Source organism: Scyliorhinus torazame, chromosome 2, assembly GCF_047496885.1.
Source record: "Scyliorhinus torazame isolate Kashiwa2021f chromosome 2, sScyTor2.1, whole genome shotgun sequence".
Lineage (NCBI taxonomy): Eukaryota > Metazoa > Chordata > Chondrichthyes > Carcharhiniformes > Scyliorhinidae > Scyliorhinus > Scyliorhinus torazame.
In genome coordinates this window covers 70,377,288-70,398,029 of record NC_092708.1, presented here as the reverse complement: position 1 = coordinate 70,398,029, position 20,742 = coordinate 70,377,288, and the positions used below count along the sequence as shown (strand labels likewise).

General features: G+C 38.7%; 1 protein-coding gene across 25 annotated transcripts in view; it reads left to right on the top strand.

Annotated features, from left to right (window-relative positions):
* The window catches only part of LOC140388349 (R3H domain-containing protein 1-like), a 199,756-nt gene that overhangs the window by 63,589 nt on the left and 115,425 nt on the right, over nt 1–20,742 (top strand). For 19 of the 25 annotated variants that reach the window (XR_011934167.1, XR_011934181.1, XR_011934179.1 and 16 more), the window contains 11 exons: nt 973–1,014; nt 2,671–2,760; nt 9,667–9,790; nt 9,890–9,968; nt 12,495–12,554; nt 12,643–12,783; nt 15,958–16,066; nt 17,462–17,557; nt 19,392–19,429; nt 19,519–19,572; nt 19,711–19,937. Coding sequence is in view for 21 of the 25 variants with exons in the window: in XM_072472383.1 (XP_072328484.1) it covers nt 973–1,014; nt 2,671–2,760; nt 9,667–9,790; nt 9,890–9,968; nt 12,495–12,554; nt 12,643–12,783; nt 15,958–16,066; nt 17,462–17,557; nt 19,392–19,429; nt 19,519–19,572; nt 19,711–19,937 (1,060 nt within the window). In the remaining 4 variants the exon portion in view is untranslated. The remainder of the gene's footprint in view (nt 1–972; nt 1,015–2,670; nt 2,761–9,666; nt 9,791–9,889; nt 9,969–12,494; nt 12,555–12,642; nt 12,784–15,957; nt 16,067–17,461; nt 17,558–19,391; nt 19,430–19,518; nt 19,573–19,710; nt 19,938–20,742) is intronic. The other 6 variants (XM_072472467.1, XM_072472563.1, XM_072472514.1 and 3 more) reach the window with 3 other exon arrangements.

The window sequence follows — 20,742 nt, the reverse complement described above, 5'->3', positions numbered from 1 at the left end:
GGTGGAGTCTGGCAGTTTCGCAAAGATAGAAATAGGCCATCGTAGTGACAGCATGGATATGTGGCTGAATGCTCCTCTTGTGGCTTAAACATGATAGAGTTTGCAAGCGGCCTGGTCCAGCCAGTTGAGGCAGTTGGATGCTGTGATGGAGAATAAGATAGATTTCAGTTGTGCTAGATTTAGTGAACGACTTTCCTTGTCTGTATTTCTGCCAATAAAAGTCATTTGCTGGCATCCTTGGCTTGGATGGAAGATGTATACATCAAAGAATGACAATGAGAAAATTTCAGCTAAGTTAGCAGTTCCTCATATGTTAAGAAAACTAAGATTCATTGAGCAAATTTTGTGAAGTTGCTTTCCTTGTGGCATCCCAATTGACAAAAATAACATTAATCATACCTGCTGCATTTTTGCACATAAGACAGTTTTGCAGCACCATTAATGCCAGATTTTGAAGATAAGTTAAATTGAACTCTGGAGACTGTTTTTGTTTGTGAAATAATTTTTATCAATGATAACCCTAGAACAGTAACTCTCCTTTTTAATATTTGTGTTAAGAAGGAAACTCAGCAGTTGATGAATTTGCAATGAGGACTCTAAATGTTTTCTGCTGATTTTCATTTTGCGTTCTCTATAATAGACCTCTACTTATTAAACAGCTCTGTTTCATATTTAATAGTTTATTTCACCTGCTTTTCTAGTCTAACACACTTCTGAAAATCCAATACTGCGTTCTCCTATTGGAAAGGAAGAGGAAAAAGGAAATTTGGCCGAGTTACCTCATAACGCAATCCATTGAAGTTGAACTGTAGATTTCTTATTGTATCGCACTGCTTGGCTTGCATTTGACTATATTGATTCTGGGTTAGGTGCCATTTGGCTCAGGTGGATATTGCAAGTTCATTCCTTTGGAAATTTATTGTCATATGTTTTCAATTATTTTACTGTAATGATCTCTTGTCCACTGTGCAGAGACAAATACAAAGTCTTGGACAGGCGGGGAAAAGGTCAAAGGTATAGTAGAAGTGTGTCATAGCATGCTAAAGGAAATCATTTACGCTTGATTACTATTATGACTATTGTTTGCAAGAAATATTTTATTTAAATCTTGTTTTGTTTATCGCGGCATTGTATCCTCAAAAATTTGTATCCTCATGCATGCATACTTGCTCCAATTTAGGTTTCGCTTTTTATACTGGCTTAGTGCTTAGTCAAGATCTCTATGCTAAGTTGAAATGAATAGGTGCTTTTAGATGTATCCATATTTTGTGATTTCTCAACTGTAGTTTTTCATTCTGCTCTTGTGAAAGCATTCTTGGACCAACAGCAACTCTGCATGGTGGTGTGCTTAGTGCTTGTTGCTCAAAGCAAATCTTTCTTTGCTTTTTGGGAATTTGATGTCAAAAAGTGTATATTTATTGTTTGCTCTGGGTGTTCTAGTTAGCAGTTTCATTAAAATGTCAAAAAAGGTGCATCTCTCAGATGCTTAAAAAAACCATCTGGAATGAAAGACTTAAGGTGATAACCAAAAGATCAAATCATTTTTTTTGAAGAGAATGCATTTTCATTTGTTGCTAATGCATGGGAATAGTTGACAACATGCCACATTGTGCAAAATAGTCAGCACTTTGTTTATGGAAAAATAAATTGTATCCAGTCTATTTCTCTTAAGTGTCCAGTGGAATTGCACAAAATATTGCACGTCTCTGTTGAGGTGCTCAATGACACCTTGAGATTTATGTAATGTTAAGTAGGTCAAATTTAACATGAGAATGCTCTGTTTATTAAATATGTAGATTGTATTAAATTTCTATGTAACGATTAAACATAATTTTAAATTATATTTTCTGAAGGTACTGAAATGTTCAGAAATTTATTTGACGAACACATGGGCATCACAGCGATCTCATGAAGCATAATTTGCATCTGAGTTTCGATAACTTCATAAAAGAACTAACTTCAGTATTCCTCGTCCCATGATTTTGACAACTTTGTCTTGTTCAGTCCTAATTATATAGTACTGGAAAATGCACCTTAACATAAATATGAAACCAGAAACCATATATTAAACCTAGCAAAGTGTGCACTTGTCTGCTATATGTATGGCAGGATCACATTGAAGGAAATTGTATTACAGTTGTTTTGGGTTCTGAATTTTGTACACTTGAGTAGACTAAATAATTGCTTTTGGAAAGTATATTGAAGACTGTACCCTGTAACAACATAATATGGTAGTACAGGTCATTGACATCCAGTTAATCAAGCAGCTTGGATTTGAATGAGGGGCCGGTTAGCTCAGTTGGCTAGATGGCTAGCATGAGAATAATGCCAACAGCACGGGTTCAATTCCCGTTCCGGCTGAGGTAAACATTGGACCTGCCTCCTTGCCCTGTCCCTGAGTGGAAGGCACTATTGTGAAAGCTGCCAAGAAAAATAACTGAGGATGAAGCACAACAGACAATGAGCACACATGAAGGAAGGGAAATTTGAATATCCAAACCAATCAAAAATCTAATTGGATATTTTGAAACTAAAAGTGAGTTTTTCAAACCTCATTTTAAGCTGTTGCAGGGTATATGGTTGGAATGAGATAATGATTAATTAAATAAATGTAGCTTAATATATTTCTACGTCACTGCATTTGCCCTAACAATGAATGTTTTCCTTTAGTCAAATGCAAAGTTAAAGCTAGTAAGGAGCCTGGCTGTGTGTGAAGAGTCTTCTCCTCCGCCCACAGCTGATGTTCCACAGGATAATCAGGTAAAATGCAACATGGAATTAGTAAACCCCTGGTTTACTGGTGTAGTATTTGATTTCTTTAAATAAAGGCTTTGTTTTAGAGAAATAATTTACTTGTTAAATTCTCATCATACATCTAATTAATGCACATCAGTTACATTGCAGCAAAGTTGCTTGAACTTGAATTTGGAAGAATAGGAACTGAATGGTAGTAATGTACAAAGCTTTATGATTTATATACAAAAGCAAATGCTTCAGTAAGAAGAATTCTACAAATTTAAACGTATTTGCACTTTTAACTGCATTTTCTGAAACTCAAAACGTTCGATCTATTAAATAATAATTACTTTCCATGATTTAGCTTGTTTCTTAGTTTGTTCTCTTGAAGATCATGCAGTACTAAAAAGGAGATAGCTTCTCGTTTATGGGGGGCTTAATATTCATTCATAACCATTTTCAATCACATCCATTTACAGGTGATCTGGACGAAATTAGATATTTTAATATGCTGATGAGAAAACTAAAACAAATTAATTCCATCTTCAAGACTTGCATCTGTACTCAAAATAATCTGAAAATATTAACTTGTTACAGACTTTATATGGTAGATAGTTAATTGCTTAGACCAGAAGACAAAATCGTTGAATTCAAGCGCCTAATTACGCTTTTGTTTTCCTGTCTACGGAAAGTACCTTTGAATGTAGCTATACTATACCAAATGTTTGCACATTGTTCAATGAATTTTATATTTTAAAAAATCACTAAAACAGTTAGAGTTTGGTAATTGTGAATGATTAACATCATGCATGTGAAACATCTAGAGAGCAGATATTGGGGGTGAAATTTCAGAACTGTGATCGTTCCTTAAATAAGGAAACATCATGAAGCTTTGTGGGTTAGCTAAAAAGTAATGATGTTGGCCTGTGTAACCTGAAACTCATTCGTATAGGCAGAGCTGTTGAGGTTTAACTTGCCATTTAAAAGCATCACCACAAAAACTACCTTCTGTCCAAAAAATTGGGAGCAGAGGTTATGATTTCAAATTGTTGAATTCAGTCTTAATTTCAGAAGGTTAATTGAAAGATGAGATGTTGTTTCTCAAGTTGCCATTGAATTTCATTGAAACTAAAGGAGGATGGAGAGGTCAGAGTGTGAATATAGTGGTCACTTAAATGTAACTTTTTTGTTTGTGTGGGGGTGGGTCGGTGTCATGTGGTCATTTGAACATATGGTAAACATTTCTATTTTTATGGCTGTTTTATGACTTTAAGAGATTTAAAGAAGTTGGGTTCAGTGTGGGTGTAACAAATAAGACCCAGAAGGAGTTGTATATTCCTGACAAATCTTGGAGGTCATTGTTGAGTTCGCAATGTGAACTGTGCAGATTGAAACTGGAATAACTTGAGATTTGGTCTGTGTTGTGATTTTGAGATTGATTTTCTCGTGTAAAGCTGTATAATTAATCCAAAATCCTTGATATACTTCATATTCAGAGACCCAGGGGGTTTTGACAATTTGTGTGTTGGTTGATCCAGTACAATAATTCAAAATGTGTCTAGATTTAAAAAAAAATATTTGTATTCTCCAAAATGTGTCTAGATTAACCAGTTAGCCAAGTATTTAATTTTTTTATGTAACATTAAATTTTGTACAGTTGTGTATACGCCTGTGTCACGTTTCTTGGATTTTCTTCTGACTTAGAACATAGAACATAGAACAATACAGCGCAGTACAGGCCCTTCGGCCCACGATGTTGCACCGAAACAAAAGCCATCTAACCTACACTATGCCATTATCATCCATATGTTTATCCAATAAACTTTTAAATGCCCTCAATGTTGGCGAGTTCACTACTGTAGCAGGTAGGGCATTCCACGGCCTCACTACTCTTTGCGTAAAGAACCTACCTCTGACCTCTGTCCTATATCTATTACCCCTCAGTTTAAAGTTATGTCCCCTCGTGCCAGCCATATCCATCCGTGGGAGAAGGCTCTCACTGTCCACCCTATCCAACCCCCTGATCATTTTGTATGCCTCTATTAAGTCTCCTCTTAACCTTCTTCTCTCCAACGAAAACAACCTCAAGTCCGTCAGCCTTTCCTCATAAGATTTTCCCTCCATACCAGGCAACATCCTGGTAAATCTCCTCTGCACCCGCTCCAAAGCCTCCACGTCCTTCCTATAATGCGGTGACCAGAACTGTACGCAATACTCCAAATGCGGCCGTACCAGAGTTCTGTACAGCTGCAACATGACCTCCCGACTCCGGAACTCAATCCCTCTACCAATAAAGGCCAACACTCCATAGGCCTTCTTCACAACCCTATCAACCTGGGTGGCAACTTTCAGGGATCTATGTACATGGACACCTAGATCCCTCTGCTCAGCCACACTTCCAAGAACTTTACCATTAGCCAAATATTCTGCATTCCTGTTATTCCTTCCAAAGTGAATCACCTCACACTTCTCTACATTAAACTCCATTTGCCACCTCTCAGCCCAGCTCTGCAGCTTATCTATATCCCTCTGTAACCTGCTACATCCTTCCACACTATCGACAACACCACCGACTTTAGTATCGTCTGCAAATTTACTCACCCACCCTTCTGCGCCTTCCTCTAGGTCATTGATAAAAATGACAAACAGCAACGGCCCCAGAACAGATCCTTGTGGTACTCCACTTGTGACTGTACTCCATTCTGAACATTTCCCATCAACCACCACCCTCTGTCTTCTTTCAGCTAGCCAATTTCTGATCCACATCTCTAAATCACCCTCAATCCCCAGCCTCCGTATTTTTTGCAATAGCCTACCGTGGGGAACCTTATCAAACGCTTTGCTGAAATCCATATACACCACATCAACTGCTCTACCCTCGTCTACCTGTTCAGTCACCTTCTCAAAGAACTCAATAAGGTTTGTGAGGCATGACCTACCCTTCACAAAGCCATGCTGACTATCCCTGATCATATTATTCCTATCTAGATGATTATAAATCTTGTCCCTTATAATCCCCTCCAAGACTTTACCCACTACAGACGTGAGGCTCACCGGTCTATAGTTGCCGGGGTTGTCTCTGCTCCCCTTTTTGAACAAAGGGACCACATTTGCTGTCCTCCAGTCCTCTGGCACTATTCCTGTAGCCAATGATGACATAAAAATCAAAGCCAAAGGTCCAGCAATCTCTTCCCTGGCCTCCCATAGAATCCTAGGATAAATCCCATCAGGTCCCGGGGACTTATCTATTTTCAGCCTGTCCAGAATTGCCAACACCTCTTCCCTACGTACCTCAATGCCATCTATTCTATTAGCCTGGGGCTCAGCATTCTCCTCCACAACATTATCTTTTTCCTGAGTGAATACTGACGAAAAATATTCATTTAGTATCTCGCCTATCTCTTCAGACTCCACACACAATTTCCCATCCCTGTCCTTGACTGGTCCTACTCTTTCCCTAGTCATTCGCTTATTCCTGACATACCTATAGAAAGCTTTTGGGTTTTCCTTGATCCTTCCTGCCAAATACTTCTCATGTCCCCTCCTTGCTCGTCTTAGCTCTCTCTTTAGATCCTTCCTCGCTACCTTGTAACTATCCATCGCCCCAACCGAAACTTCACACTTCATCTTCACATAGGCCTTCTTCTTCCTCTTAACAAGAGATTCCACTTCCTTGGTAAACCACGGTTCCCTCGCTCGACGCCTTCCTCCCTATCTGACCGGTACATACTTATCAAGAACACGCAGTAGCTGATCCTTGAACAAGCCCCACTTATCCAGTGTGCCCAACACTTGCAGCCTACTTCTCCACCTTATCCCCCCCAAGTCACGTCTAATGGCATCATAATTGCCCTTCCCCCAGCTATAACTCTTGCCCTGCGGTGTATACTTATCCCTTTCCATCATTAACGTAAACGTCACCGAATTGTGGTCACTGTCCCCAAAGTGCTCTCCTACCTCCAAATCCAACACCTGGCCTGGTTCATTACCCAAAACCAAATCCAACGTGGCCTCGCCTCTTGTTGGCCTGTCAACATATTGTTTCAGGAAACCCTCCTGCACACACTGTACAAAAAACGACCCATCTATTGTACTCGAACTATATATTTTCCAGTCAATATTTGGAAAGTTAAAGTCTCCCATAATAACTACCCTGTTACTTTCGCTCATATCCAGAATCATCTTCGCCATCCTTTCCTCTACATCCCTAGAACTATTAGGAGGCCTATAAAAAACTCCCAACAGGGTGACCTCTCCTTTCCTGTTTCTAACTTCAGCCAATACTACCTCGGAAGAAGAGTCCCCATCTAGCATCCTCTCCGCCACCGTAATACTGCTCTTGACTAGCAGCGCCACACCTCCCCCTCTTTTGCCTCCTTCTCTGAGCTTACTAAAACACCTAAACCCCGGAACCTGCAACATCCATTCCTGTCCCTGCTCTATCCATGTCTCCGAAATGGCCACAACATCGAAGTCCCAGGTACCAACCCACGCTGCCAGTTCCCCTACCTTGTTTCGTATACTCCTGGCATTGAAGTACTTGCCTGGCACTTGCCTGGAATGTAATGCTTAAGGTAGCAACCTAACTTTGGATGGTAAATTGACGGTTGATTAACTTGCAGATTCAATGTCCCAACAGTAGGTAGCACTGTAGCTCCCTTATCTGTGTTTGCCAGCGGGCTGTGCACGTGAAATACGAATCATCCGCCCCATTTCACTCCTGTTCCTACGTTGCCATTTATATACTTCTTTCCTTGGTTAGTCCTTAGTTGCCTTGACCGGACTGGTTAATCTTCACAGCTTTCGCCACATGGAAAAGCCTACTCCTGTTGCCTAATCTTTGCACGATTCGCTGTTTCAAAAGTAAACCAGTTTTGCAGAAATTTTGGAAATACCACAGCAGAGTCATAGCAATATCAGGGAAGCTTGGCAACTATGTAAATAGTTAGACCTTGCCTGACAGGTGGCCTGAAGAAGGATAGTTGGCAGAACCAGGGCCAACACTTGTTTATCTTGCGAAGAAATCGCAAACAGGTTGGGCGTATACCCATTGAATGTCAAAAAATGAGAGGTGACCTTATTGACATATATAGGATCTTGAGGGGACTTCATAAGGTGGACACTGGGAGAATGTTTCCTCTTGTGGGGGAGGCTAAAACTAAGGGACACGGTTTAAGAATAACAGGTTTACCTTTTAAGACAGGTGAGAATTTTTTTCTCTCCGCTAGTTGTTAGTATGTAAACTTCACTAGATAACAGTGGAAGCTGGGTTATTGACATTATTCATGTCTGAGTTCGATTCATTTTTGATAGACTAGGGAGTCGAAGGTTATAGGAGGCAGACGGCCCACAACCAGATCAGCTATGATCTTATTAAATGGGGGAGCAAGTTTGAAGTGCCGAATGGCCTGCTCCTACTCCTGGATCCTTAGTTACAGAGTCAAAGTCTCTGTTGTGGTGTTCTGATCGTGGTGGCTAATGTAAATTTACAAGCAAAAATAATTTTCTATGGGAAAGGCAAGGCAATACCTTGGAAGCTGCAGACAAAATAATGAGGGAGAATGGGGAAGAAGGTTGGTGATCGAGGGAGAGAGAATGGGGAAGACGGTTGGTGATCAAGGAGGCCCGAATGTATGTTGGGGTAAGAGGGCAGCTAGTGCAAGAAAATCAATGGGCAATTGTGAGGGGCTCGTGGGAGATTAAGGAGGAACATTGTGCATTACAGAGTGCCTTGGCATGCAAGTCTTAAAAAGCTTTTGCACAAGATCACAAGGATCTGAAGTTGGTGCAAGCATGGATAGTGAAATGCTGAGCTTGGAAGTCAGAAAGGCAAGGAACAGGAAGCATGCAGGGATACAGTCAATGACAGGTTGGGGAAAAAGAATAGGAAAATCAGAGACACACCCATGACAGCGTCAACATAAGATGAGTAAGCGGATGTTGTGAAAACAGGTCAAAGAGCAAAGGAAGCATGTTTCCACCAATAATTCAAAATGAGAGAGACTGAGAAACACTTAAAAATACAGAAGAGTAACACATCTGAACACACAGACAGTCACTCATTCGCTTGAAGAGAGAATTGAGACAAATACTACCAAGGACACACAGACAGTAGAGGCAGATAAAGTGTAGAATATATCTTGTAATTTATCAATGGCAAAGTCATTAGATTTTCAATTTTGATATATCGAAGGCTTTGTTTATCTGCATTTTCTCTATATTTTTCGAAATTTCCAGGCACAAAGTAAAATAAAGTACAATTTGAAGATCTTGGCAATATATGAATTAGAAGCAAGGAAAACAACTAGAAACCTGCCATTAAGTTTCAACTCAGCAGTTATTTCTGAATGGTGGCCTACAACTTCCTCCAGCATTGATGATAAACCCTAGCCCAATCTTTAGATTATTATCTGATTTGACATCAGATAACAAGTTACTCAAGGTTCCTGGTCCATTTCTATAAAAGCAAAAAAGACTTGTATCTACTTGCAACATGAATTACAGTGCACAGTGAAATAGTGTTCTTTCATGCGTGCATGTAAAGCCATTTTCTGATGATTCTGGACTGTTAATTGCATTCTTATCTTTGGAAGATCAGACTTAAATGAATAGATTTTAAAGACCTGTAATTTCACAATTTCATATTTCCTCTGTGATTGTTGCTTTCTACAAATGCCTGTTTGGTTATTATATAATTACTTGACAGAGGTTATATCTTTTCATGTAGACTGCCGAGTGGATCAGTAGCGCATTGTCCAAGACATTTGCCAAAGAAACCAGATAGGGAAAATTGTTCAAGTATTTTGAAAGGAACAGTATGTGAACTGCATTGTTTTTGTTAAGCACCCCACACAACTATAACACAACTATAAATATGTTAAGACTGTCGCATTGAATATTCTTCCAACAATTTACCTTGTGTTTACACAGGATAAAATTCAGCTCCAGTTAACACAAGCATTTGATAAAGAAGAGCAGACCATAAAAGATGAAGCTGAAAAGGAAGAATACACGGACAAACAAGATAAAACGCATAAAAAAATTTTATCAAGAGGTTTACACTGCATTTCTTCACTAAAATACTTTCAGATTTTGGATACTTGCCAAGTTACTTGTAAAATGAATGGAACTTCTCAATCTCTCTCTCAACCAGATTCCAGCCAAGAATACACAGATTCCACTGGAATAGATCTTCATGAATTTTTAGTAAATACTTTGAAAAATAATCCCAGGTATTTTTGAAATGAATTTTGATTATATAAAGAAGAGGTAACATGTTCAGTTATGCAATGCTTATGATGCATAGTTTTGTACACATTTGAAATTTATTCTATACCTGAGATTAATGATCAAAACCAACCACCACAGTGACAGTTCAATGTTCAAATAGTTCTACACACCCCTCCCTACAAGTAGCTGTAGCAGTGGATACATAATTATTTTGGGAATTCTGGACCGCTATCAGCGGTTTAAAAACAAATGCGCATTAATGCCACATGTTGATAAACATGCAAATGTGTACAAATGTTTCAAAGGAGGAAACAAGGAAACCAACTAGCAAAGGGAGCTGGTAAAAATGATGCTCCTTCAATGAAGAACTAAACCTATCATGAGAACCTCCGTAACAGCATTCTGAAGAACTACTATATGATTGTGCAATATGCAAAGTTATCCTGAGCCAAATTCTGCTTGTTTTGTACTATAAGCAAGCAAATTCACATTTACACACTGTCTGACTAAAGAATAAGAATATTGCATGTATTTACGCCCAAGGAGACCTATATATCAAACACACACTTCATTCAAATAATGGGCAATGTTGCAAAATTACGCAACAAATGGTTTTTAATGCTGTATGAGGGAATAAGCAGGGCAATGAGATTAAAATAAATGCAGTTGATGCATTAACATACTGTGGAACTGAATAGCCTCACCATGTGCTATAATTTCCATGAGATACAGTAGAACCCTTCCATGTCAGCCTACAATTAAAATGGTTGAATAATTACTGATTCTTAGTTAAATTTGACACAGATTTTATCCCAAAAATTGTAACCTTCGTGTTAGCAAAGGCAGTGTTAGCATGGGCAGTTATGTCTCCTGTAATTCCTGTTGTTCAGCTTTTAAACTCCTGTGATATTCCTCCTCACCTCCTGCTGGTTTGAGTTGAGACTGAATTGCCATTGAAATACATTAAATGCTATAAATGGGAATGCACTTACGTGCTCCTGCTGGATCTACCATCATTGGTGCAATGGCCAGTGGCAGTCCTCATTCTCCAGAAACCCTACGCTAAAAGAGCAACCTGAGCAAAATTATGGCCTTGTGAGGGTACATTTAGTAGCGACCTGACAGCAGAATAAAGAAGACTACGGCTCCAGAAGGACAAAGTTTAGCTCTGTGCTTCAGAGGACTTTTGGGCCTTTAAATCTGATGTGCGTGTTACAATCTAGCATGTGCAAAATCAATCACTGTGCAAAGATACCAAATATTTGTGATTGTGCTTTAGGGCAACCGTTGTACTTTGAGAACGAAATAACAAAATTAATGTCTCCTTATAAATAAGTACATAACAGCACTGTGCATAATAATGAGCGTGGAATTTATTTCTCTCCACTTTCTCTCACTGAAGGGTGTGGACTAGAGCTTGGTACTTCATTTCAGCAATGTCAGCAAGTGCAGAGGCACTCTACTATTGTTCCAAAGACCACTGCAGTTTTGTGGATTCCTGTTTTCCCTTGATGTATGCACATGCACTTTCCAGCAGCGATTATAAAGAAATATTACAGATTGTTTGCCCTATGATGAGTGTCAGATTAGCACATGTTGGAACCCACCACTGAGTCAAGTAAAACCTTGAAAACCGAGTGATTAACTCATCGTTCATCTCAATCCAGTTTGTAAGGCCTTGTGAGCAGATGGCTGTGTATCACTTTGCCCAGAAAACAACAGTGATTGCACTAGTGTTTTGGTTCTGAAAGGCACTATATAAATGAACATTGTTCATTTAAGAGGCTTCAAGCTCCCAAAACATTCACACCGGCAAAGGTTCTGTTTGTTTCATAAACTGCAGTCCCATAGGGACACATTCCATTTGCTTGACTCATAAAAGTTTGGGTGACAACCTGTGGGCTGGGATACTGAGGGTTTTAACCAGGTAAACCAGCAGCAATACATTGATTATGCAGCTAAAACTGTTGCACCTATTAGGACATTGGTTTGTTGGATTTCCTGTAGCGAAATGGGAAGATTCCCACATGTTTCTTGAGTATCAGGATCTGAGTGCTAAAGAGGATCAACTTTGTTCTCAACTTCCATTGCAAGAAATGACATTGAGGAACAACTTGACAACTGACAATCTCCCACTTGCTTTCCCAAAATGACAGTAGATGCCACTCTAATGTTTTCTTTGCATGCAATTTTGTTCTTCTACAAGCTTAGCGATAAATGTAAAGCCCTTAGTTGATCTAACATTGATTAATTTGTAACCTTTTAAAAATAAAATCGACATAGATCACTTAAACTTCATAAATAGATTAATGCACAAGTCCCGCAAGCTTAAGCAACTGGGTGTGCATGCTGGACATAGCGATCACAACTTTGTCAGTTGGTGATAGGTTCGTCATTGATGGAAATAATACATTGTGCTTGTAGGGAATTTAAAAGTATAGTTTCTAGTAGGTTTAAAGTTTCAAATATTTGAACTGTGTAACATTTGGCAAATGAACACTACTGAAGATTACTTTTTTGTTCTCTAGGGATAGGATGATGTTGCTGAAGTTAGAGCAAGAAATTCTGGATTTTATCAGTAACAACAAGTAAGAATTGATATTGACACAGAGGCTAAATATATTTTCACAGCTTGTGTGTTGTCACACCAGTGGTCTTTCTTTCTTTCTTCTTCAGTATTCAATATAGGAAATTTCCTCCGATGACCTCCTACCACAGGATGTTGTTGCACAGAGTGGCTGCATACTTTGGCTTGGATCACAATGTTGACCAAACAGGAAAAGCCGTGATTATAAATAAAACTAGCAACACAAGAATGTAAGTGATTTAACTTCTGAGATGTTTTTGTTTATAATTAAGTTAATAATGAACTTGGTGCTGGATATTCAGGGAGGGGGTAAAATAAACCATTTTTACAATTATAACAGCCTGCATTCTTAAAGGACCTTGAATGCCCCAGGCACTTAGGCACACCCAAAAAAAAGACTCTGTACCAACAAGGGACATAATGGAAAGAGTAACCAAAAGTTTGGTCAAGGAGATGGGTTGCAGGGAAGATCATAAGGTAGAAAAAGATGCTTGCAAATCAGATGGATTTCGGGAGAGAATTCAGAAGTGTAGTCACAACAGCAGAGGATGCATGAATGTGGTTGTAGGGCTGGTGGAAGTTACAGATATAAGAATAGATTATAAAGTTTAGGTAGTGAGGGCACAAAACCAGTGTAGATCAGCAAGGACATGAAGTAAAGATAGGTGGAACATGCGGATGTGGATGCAACTGGTCTTTGTAATGAAAAAGGTTATGGGATCAGAGCTTAGCTTGGATATTGTGCCAAAGTTGCAAACAGTCTGGTTCGATGTGACACAGTGGCCAGGTTGCCACATTGAATGTGTTTCCAAGTGCACAGTTGTGACAGGACCTTAATAAATCTTTGATCTTTCTAATGCTTTGTCGGAGGAATTTGTGCTTTATGCAAGACTGACTGTCAGACAAGTGGTCTGAAAACCAAGGCACTAGATGGATCAAGAAAGGTGGCACTGAGAATCGTCCATTGTTGCGCTTTTTAGCTTTAGTCTATTTGCTCTGTTTACGTCACCTTTGCTCATGAGTCGCCAGGTATCTTTATGATACCGCCACGTGGTTCAAGTTCAGGTTATGATTAATAATACAGCACACCGCTTAGTAAGGATTAAAACAACGGTCATTTATTATATACAACAAGCAATATTAATACCCTAATACTATTTATATAATAAACCTATCACTACTGGCCAATACTTAACTTGGGAAGAGCCCACCAGGTCAGGGAAACAAATGGCTTGTCCAATCAAATCTGGCCCGCGGGATTCAATAGGCTGCTACAGGTCGGTAGCTAGATGTCTCTACCGGATAGCGATCGCTGGATTCAAACTTACTATTACCGGTGGCTGGCCTTGCGAAGGTCTCGAGCAGGCGAAGAGGAGAGCGAGAGAGATCTGAACTTGGACCCTAACTTTTATAGGGCCCAGGGGCTTCCCGCCTCCCGGGGCGGCCCTTGACCCTGAGTCCCAAGTGATTGGATCTGTCCCTAATCTCTGGGGTCGATGTGTCCAATGGTGAGGCGATTCCTCGATCGGGGGGTGGTCGCTCACCTGTCTTTGTTTCGGCCACTGCAGGCGCCGACAGGTCTGGCCCGGTATTCAATTGCTAATATGTTGCAATTGTTCCCGGGGATAGCCGATTTAACTGTGGATGTCTGAATAGATGGGATGCAAACAGTCCTGAATGCAACTGCAAATACCTGGGTCGATGAGCTGTTGATAGCCCTGAGTATCGATCTGGGCTAACATCCCAGAGCCGAATATGCAATACTGTCTGCAGCTGCCTGCTTGTGTCTTCTTAGTTGCTTTTCCCAGCAGTCTTTCGGGTTAGCCATTTTAAACTGGGTTTTGGCCAGGTTAATCGGAACGCAGCCATTTTACGTGGCTACACCATGTACTTGTGAAAGATTATCCCATGTATTTATATGATGCCACCAAAGAACAGCATTTAGATAGGAAACCAGATAGATCCCCGAGGTTATGATTTGTGAACAAGAAGTTGCCATGACAATGATTAGATATGCAAGAGGGATACCAAGCAAAGGCAGGTCTTGAATTGGATAACAAAGGAGAAGCATTGGAAGAGTGGCGTGGTCAACCACGTCAGACTGTAGAGAGGTAAGGGAGAGATAGATTTTTAAATACAGAGTACCTGATTTTTTTTCCCAATTGGGGGCAATTTAGCGTGGCCAATCCACCTACCCTACACATCTTTGAGTTGTGAGGGTGAGACCCTCGCAGATATGGGGAGAATGTGCAAACTCTACACGGACAGTGACCCGGGGCCAGGATCAAATCCAGATCCTTGGCGCCGTGAGACAGCAGTGCTCACCACTGCATCACCCTGCTGCCTGAAAAGGGAGGGATAGATAATGCTCCATGGTCAAAGAGGATTTTGGTGGCTTTGGTTGGGGACATTTTGGTGCTGTGACATTAAGATACCTGATTTGATAGATTAAGGCAGTAAGTTGCAGGAAAGGTGGTGAAAGATTTGATGTGACATTATTTGATAGCATTAGCTGTGTGACACACAAAATGTTAACGACATTGAATGTTTTTCAAACACATCAAATTGTACCCAGTTTAATATTTAGCATGGTTTCCACTACTCTCGTATAAAAGCAGTATGCCAAATTTATTATTTATGTTTATAAAACTTGTTCTCATGGTTTGCCAACATTTTCATTGTTTTTATCAAGGTTTTGCAAATCTTTTTCATGCAGTTCTGTTGTGAAACAGGCTTGAAACTACTCAAAAATATTTATTTTATTCAGTTCTATAACCAAAAAAAATTATTTGATTCTTAAAAGCAAATATGGAATCATTCTTAAGCCTTTCCTGTTTAAAGGAAAAATCTCAATTTTATAAACATTTTGATGTGCTTAGCCAAAGTGCCTATTTCAATGGAGCAAGTTACAGTAAATTGCTACACTGAAAACAAGTGTGACACAAATTCGTTAAAAATTTAAGACCAAACAACCACCTGCTTTTAGTTCCTTTCCAGTATTAAAACTTAAACCCTCAACTCTGACTGTGAGCATCAATTGAACTTGAGCAATCCAAATACTACTTTGCACTAAAATGGTGCCAGCAGATTGTTGCAAATAGACTTTTGGACTGTCCAATGGACTAAACTCCTACTCTTAAAGGACAGAAGATTGAATCAAGCCCTCAAAACCACACATTAAATAAGTTTAAACATGCAATTTTTTGCTCACACAACCCACCAGGGTGAGTAAAACAAGAAATATAAAATTCACTGTGCTGTACGATGAGATCTTCTAAAATTTGTGCAGAATATTGATATTGAATTCCAAGAATAGGAGCACATTAGCTTCTTTGGATTTAATATTTCTCACCTTTGATCACTTAGAAATGTATAATTCTGTATTTGTCATTGTTCAATTTCAGACCTGATCAGAGGTTTTGTGAACATATAAAAGATGATACAACGGATGATTTTCAGAAGAGGTATATCCTTAAACGAGATAACTCTAGCAATGACAAAGATGATAACCAAGTAAGTGCTCAATTTGTCTGCAGTCTTGCATTCCATCTCTGTGTTCAAACAAAAGTGGTTTTATGGCTATTTAAGTTGTAAACTCCTCTGCAGCAAAGGTTATATTCTGGTTTTGTATTCTGGAAATGCCTCATTTTTGTATCCTAAGTTTGAATACTTTGCATTATGACATAAAATGCTTGTATTAAGAGAGTGCCAAAATAATGCATATCACATTGTCTTGCGGCAGGAGCCTAGCAATTTTTCAAACAACTAATTACCTGATCATTTGAGGAAAAATGAAAGCTTTGCTAATAAAATGAGATATTTAGTGTTTTAAAATATGCATTTTTGTGCTATTTATACTGGCACTGCTTCTGTGGAGGCGGTGGGTTTACAAACCGGTTGGAGGAATCTAGGTTCAGATAATTATTCTGGAATAAAGTTTAGTTCAAGACACTTATTTATTGGGTGGTATGCAATGAGTTCTGGATTCAACTTTCATCGTGTGATTCAATTAACGGAAGTTTGAAAACCATAATCTGATTTTTTTTTTGTTCATATCTATTATATTTGATTTCAATTGAATCATTTTAGCAAAGAGTTTATATTTCATTTTTACCCAAATAGCTAATTTTACGTTGTTCACCATGCTTTTAATATATGTACCACATGTCCTGTGCACCAAGTCCTATATGGTCGCTGCAGTAAGCATTATTTAACACTCTGATAAAGATAAGAACAGCATAGGCATTTGAAGGATATTGCTGTTTGTACTTGGGAAAGATGGGTTCAGCATGGTAGCAGATATTTGTCTATTAAACTTATTTGCAAGTTTTTCGTGGGGACTTCCTCTTAAGTGAACATATAACATTTTTTTAGATGACTTAAGACTGCCCAAGTTGTTTGTGGTTTTTCTTGTGAGGACTTTGTAAACGTGAATCCTGATTGATCAGATTAAAATTTGGCTGCTCAGTTTACTTTCAGTTCACCCACAAATAATCAGTCAGAAAATGTAATAATTTCTTCTAACCAAGAGATTGTTCACAGGTGTGAATGGAATATTTCATAGTAATGAAGTGAAGAGTTACATATTAAGCAGATTATTTGTTTTGAATGAATCAGTTACAACCGCTGAACAGAAATGTAAGGCAAAATCAGGAAAATATCTGGAATTAAGTCAAGGTGGTTGTGATGGAAGCATGAACTGCCTTGGGAGAATGAAAATTACTTTCCAGAAAGCACTTTTTTTTTTACAATGAGAGTAGCCATACTTAGACAAATTTAAGTCCAAAAAGCACTTTTGGAATTTGTTTTCAAAAATATATCTATTTTTGATATTGTTAAAGCTTCAATTTTTTTTTTACTTTGAAATATTTCAATCTCCTAAGAAGACGATGTGTTCAAAATTTCCAGATACGTATCAGATTGCGGGATGATAGAAGAAGCAAATCAATAGAGGAGAGGGAAGAGGAATATCAGCGGGTCAGAGATAGGATATTTTCTCAAGATGTAAGTATAGGGTGGGAAAGGAGAAAAGTAAATAAACGGTTTTAATTTGGATATGCAAATAGACTTACTAGCTTTGTATGAGTAGTTGAAAATCTGGAAGGTATTGGATTTGACTGATTTGGTTGTGGAGATTTCAGAGTCTATGATACATTAGTAAACTGAAAGTTGGATAGTGGTGTCAATCGGGAAACCTTTGTGTCTGGTTGGCTGATTCATATGGAGTTCTGGTCCATATACTCTAGTAAATATAAATAGTTGTTCCCTGTTTGGGGAAACTCCCTTGTAAGAAAATGGAACATTTTCTTTCTGCATGAGCAGGTAGTACATAAAAGAAAAGAGCAGCCTGCAGAATTTTGCTGGGGTATATTTTATCTACAGTTAATCCATTTATAACCATAACATTATAGATTTGTTTCTGACTATATTAGACGGCCACAAATCGTAAGTTCTCTGCAGAACAGATGAGTGATCACGTTGAGGTTTCCTTCTAAATGTTTGGCACAACTGGACTGCTAGTAAACTTGGGTTCGTGTTTTTGAGTCGCAGCAACAATTCAAAGTGTTGATCAGTACATGCAATGATGTGTTTTGCCACCATGGCAGAGGAAAAATAGTTATCAAGATCTGGTAAATGCTGAGCAGTTGTCCTATAGCAGAGTGTTCAAATATGAGGTACGAGAAATATTGAAATAAATAATGCTTCTGATGGCATATAGGACTGAAGCACTTCAAGCTCCTTTTAAAGATGAATTTCCCTCCATTACACTTGCATGAAAACACTCCCAGACCACTAAACATGTTCATGAAGGCAGTCCAAATAAAAAGAAAAAGGAGATTTCTACAATGTACGCAGCGCTGGTCATCAGTGCTCATTAGGAGCATCTTTGCTGTTTATTTAAAAATTTCACAGAACAAGTAAGTAAATGACTTTTTAAAAGTCTTAATATCTTTTAAAATGTGTAAGTTATTTAAAACTGGATCACTTTCCCAAGATGCTGTGCTGAGGTATCTGCAAATCTTTTTTTTCCTATTTTCTGAGCTTAGTGGAGTGTATTATAGGCAGATTGTTCATCTGAGAGGGGTGGGAATCCCAACAAGTTAATAGCAGCTTATAGCATGATTGTGATGCAGGTTTGTGACTATTCTGTAATGCTACTTTTGCAGTCTTGTAAAATTGCATTCTTCATATTTATAGCTTCTAAATGGAAGTTCAGACGCTTCAAAACTAGTGTTGAAGACTTGAGGTGCACTCAAAGACTGTGCTCTCATACTGCACACCATTGTGTTGAATGTCCAGCCCAGTGATTTTTATTGTATGCCAAGAATTATTGACTTGTTTAAAGAAGAATCTTTCAAAAGTTGTTTTGCAAGCACTATCATTGCTGGAATAAAATTGCAAGCATTCAGTATAGTTGCTCGTACTTTTATCATTTATTGCAAAACAATATATTTTGTGTCAGCCGCTTGCATATTATTGGTATGGTATTTGTTGTTGATTTTTGTTTAAGTGACTGCATAACTTCAGATTTATTTTGTGAGCCGAATAAGATCAATGTTAAAAGTACATGATTTGGTCATAACATTGCCTTATGCTACAAGGCCCTTTCTAAAAATAAATGGTCCTTGACATGGGGAAAATGGTGAAGAGTATACAGTATTTCTTTTATATATTGTCCTATGCATAGAGAAGATGCTTAAGAGTATACAGTATTTATTTTGTTGGTAACAAAGAATGTAAGTTTTATCTTGTGGAGTAAAAATATAATGGATGTTTGTTATTTGGTTAATTTTTCGCTAGTTTTGTCAAGGTGATTAAAAATATGTTTTTGTTTCAGTTATCATTCTCCCAGGACAATTATTTTACAGATAAAAGGTTAGTGTTGACTCAAAAAAATAACTTCATTGATTAGTTTTTCATGGTATTTAGCACTAAATTCTGAAATCTCCTTTTAACACCAACAGAATTCAAGAAGAAGAAACTGCTAACAGCACACAACAAAGGCGACAGATATTTAGGTACAGGAGAGCTTGTTCAAATCAGAAAATCTATTTGCGTGATTGTCCATTCTGACTATTTCATTCATTACTTCATTACTTACTTTTTGGATTGTTGAAAAATTGCGATAAATGTGAGGTTTGTTTTGTATCTCGCAGAGGAAATAAGGATGGAACAGGCACGTCCTCCAATAGTCGTCAGAGCAGTACTGAAAATGAACTCAAGTGGTCAGAGCCACGTCCTTGGAGTAGTACAGACTCGGATAGCTCAAACCGCAACCTGAAACCAGCAATGACAAAAGCTAGCAGCTTCAGTGGAATTTCTGTCCTGGCAAGAGGTGATAGCTCTGGTAGCAGCAAAAGTACAGGCAGGCTTTCAAAAACAGGTACATTTTTATTATATGCAGCAGTGCACTATCACAGTAAAGTACTAGTTTGGCAAATGCTGGCTTTCAGAGGGCCAAACCAACTTTTCTGTCTCATGTCACTTTTTCTGACTGATAAAGCTACGTACGGTTTTTGTTTTTCGTTTCCCTTTTCCCGAAGGTGAAGGTTTTTGCTCTAGGCACAATTCCTCAAATGCCAGCAGCCCTCCAGTACCTCATCAAATTGGCCATTATTCACATTTGAGATGACACATTTGGTGCTTGCACACGAGTTGTTTAGGGAGAGTGCTGCAGCTGAGCCTGAACTTGTACTCTGTGGAATCTGCTGCATTTGTACTTTGCAAGCAGGGTCACTGCATAGTGATCTGCAGCAGGAAACTTATTTTTGCATTTTTATCGCACCTCAGGGGTGCTAAAACCAATAGTAGCATCTCTATGCTTTCCTGACTGAAGTGAGCACTTTCCACACCGATCAGTGGTCACACTTGGAGCCTCCTGGTCCATCTGGCTTTGGAGGGCACCAGGCAATGTACCTGAATGCTAAATTATTTGGGAGCCAGTAAGTCATTTCTAAATAATTATTCTTTCTGACTTCTTTTGACTAATTAGTGCTATACTGTTTTAGGTTTCTTTGGTTATCCAAAGTAATGTGGGCTGCAGTTGTTGTTAGAAGAATCTGAAAAACATGCACATTCCAATTTGATACTCCCAAACCAATTCGAGAATACCCGGATCATTGAATCTGTTGGCAATTTAGTTTATCCACTCACTTCTCCGAAGCGTTCTCTTGCAGTTCTGTACTCAA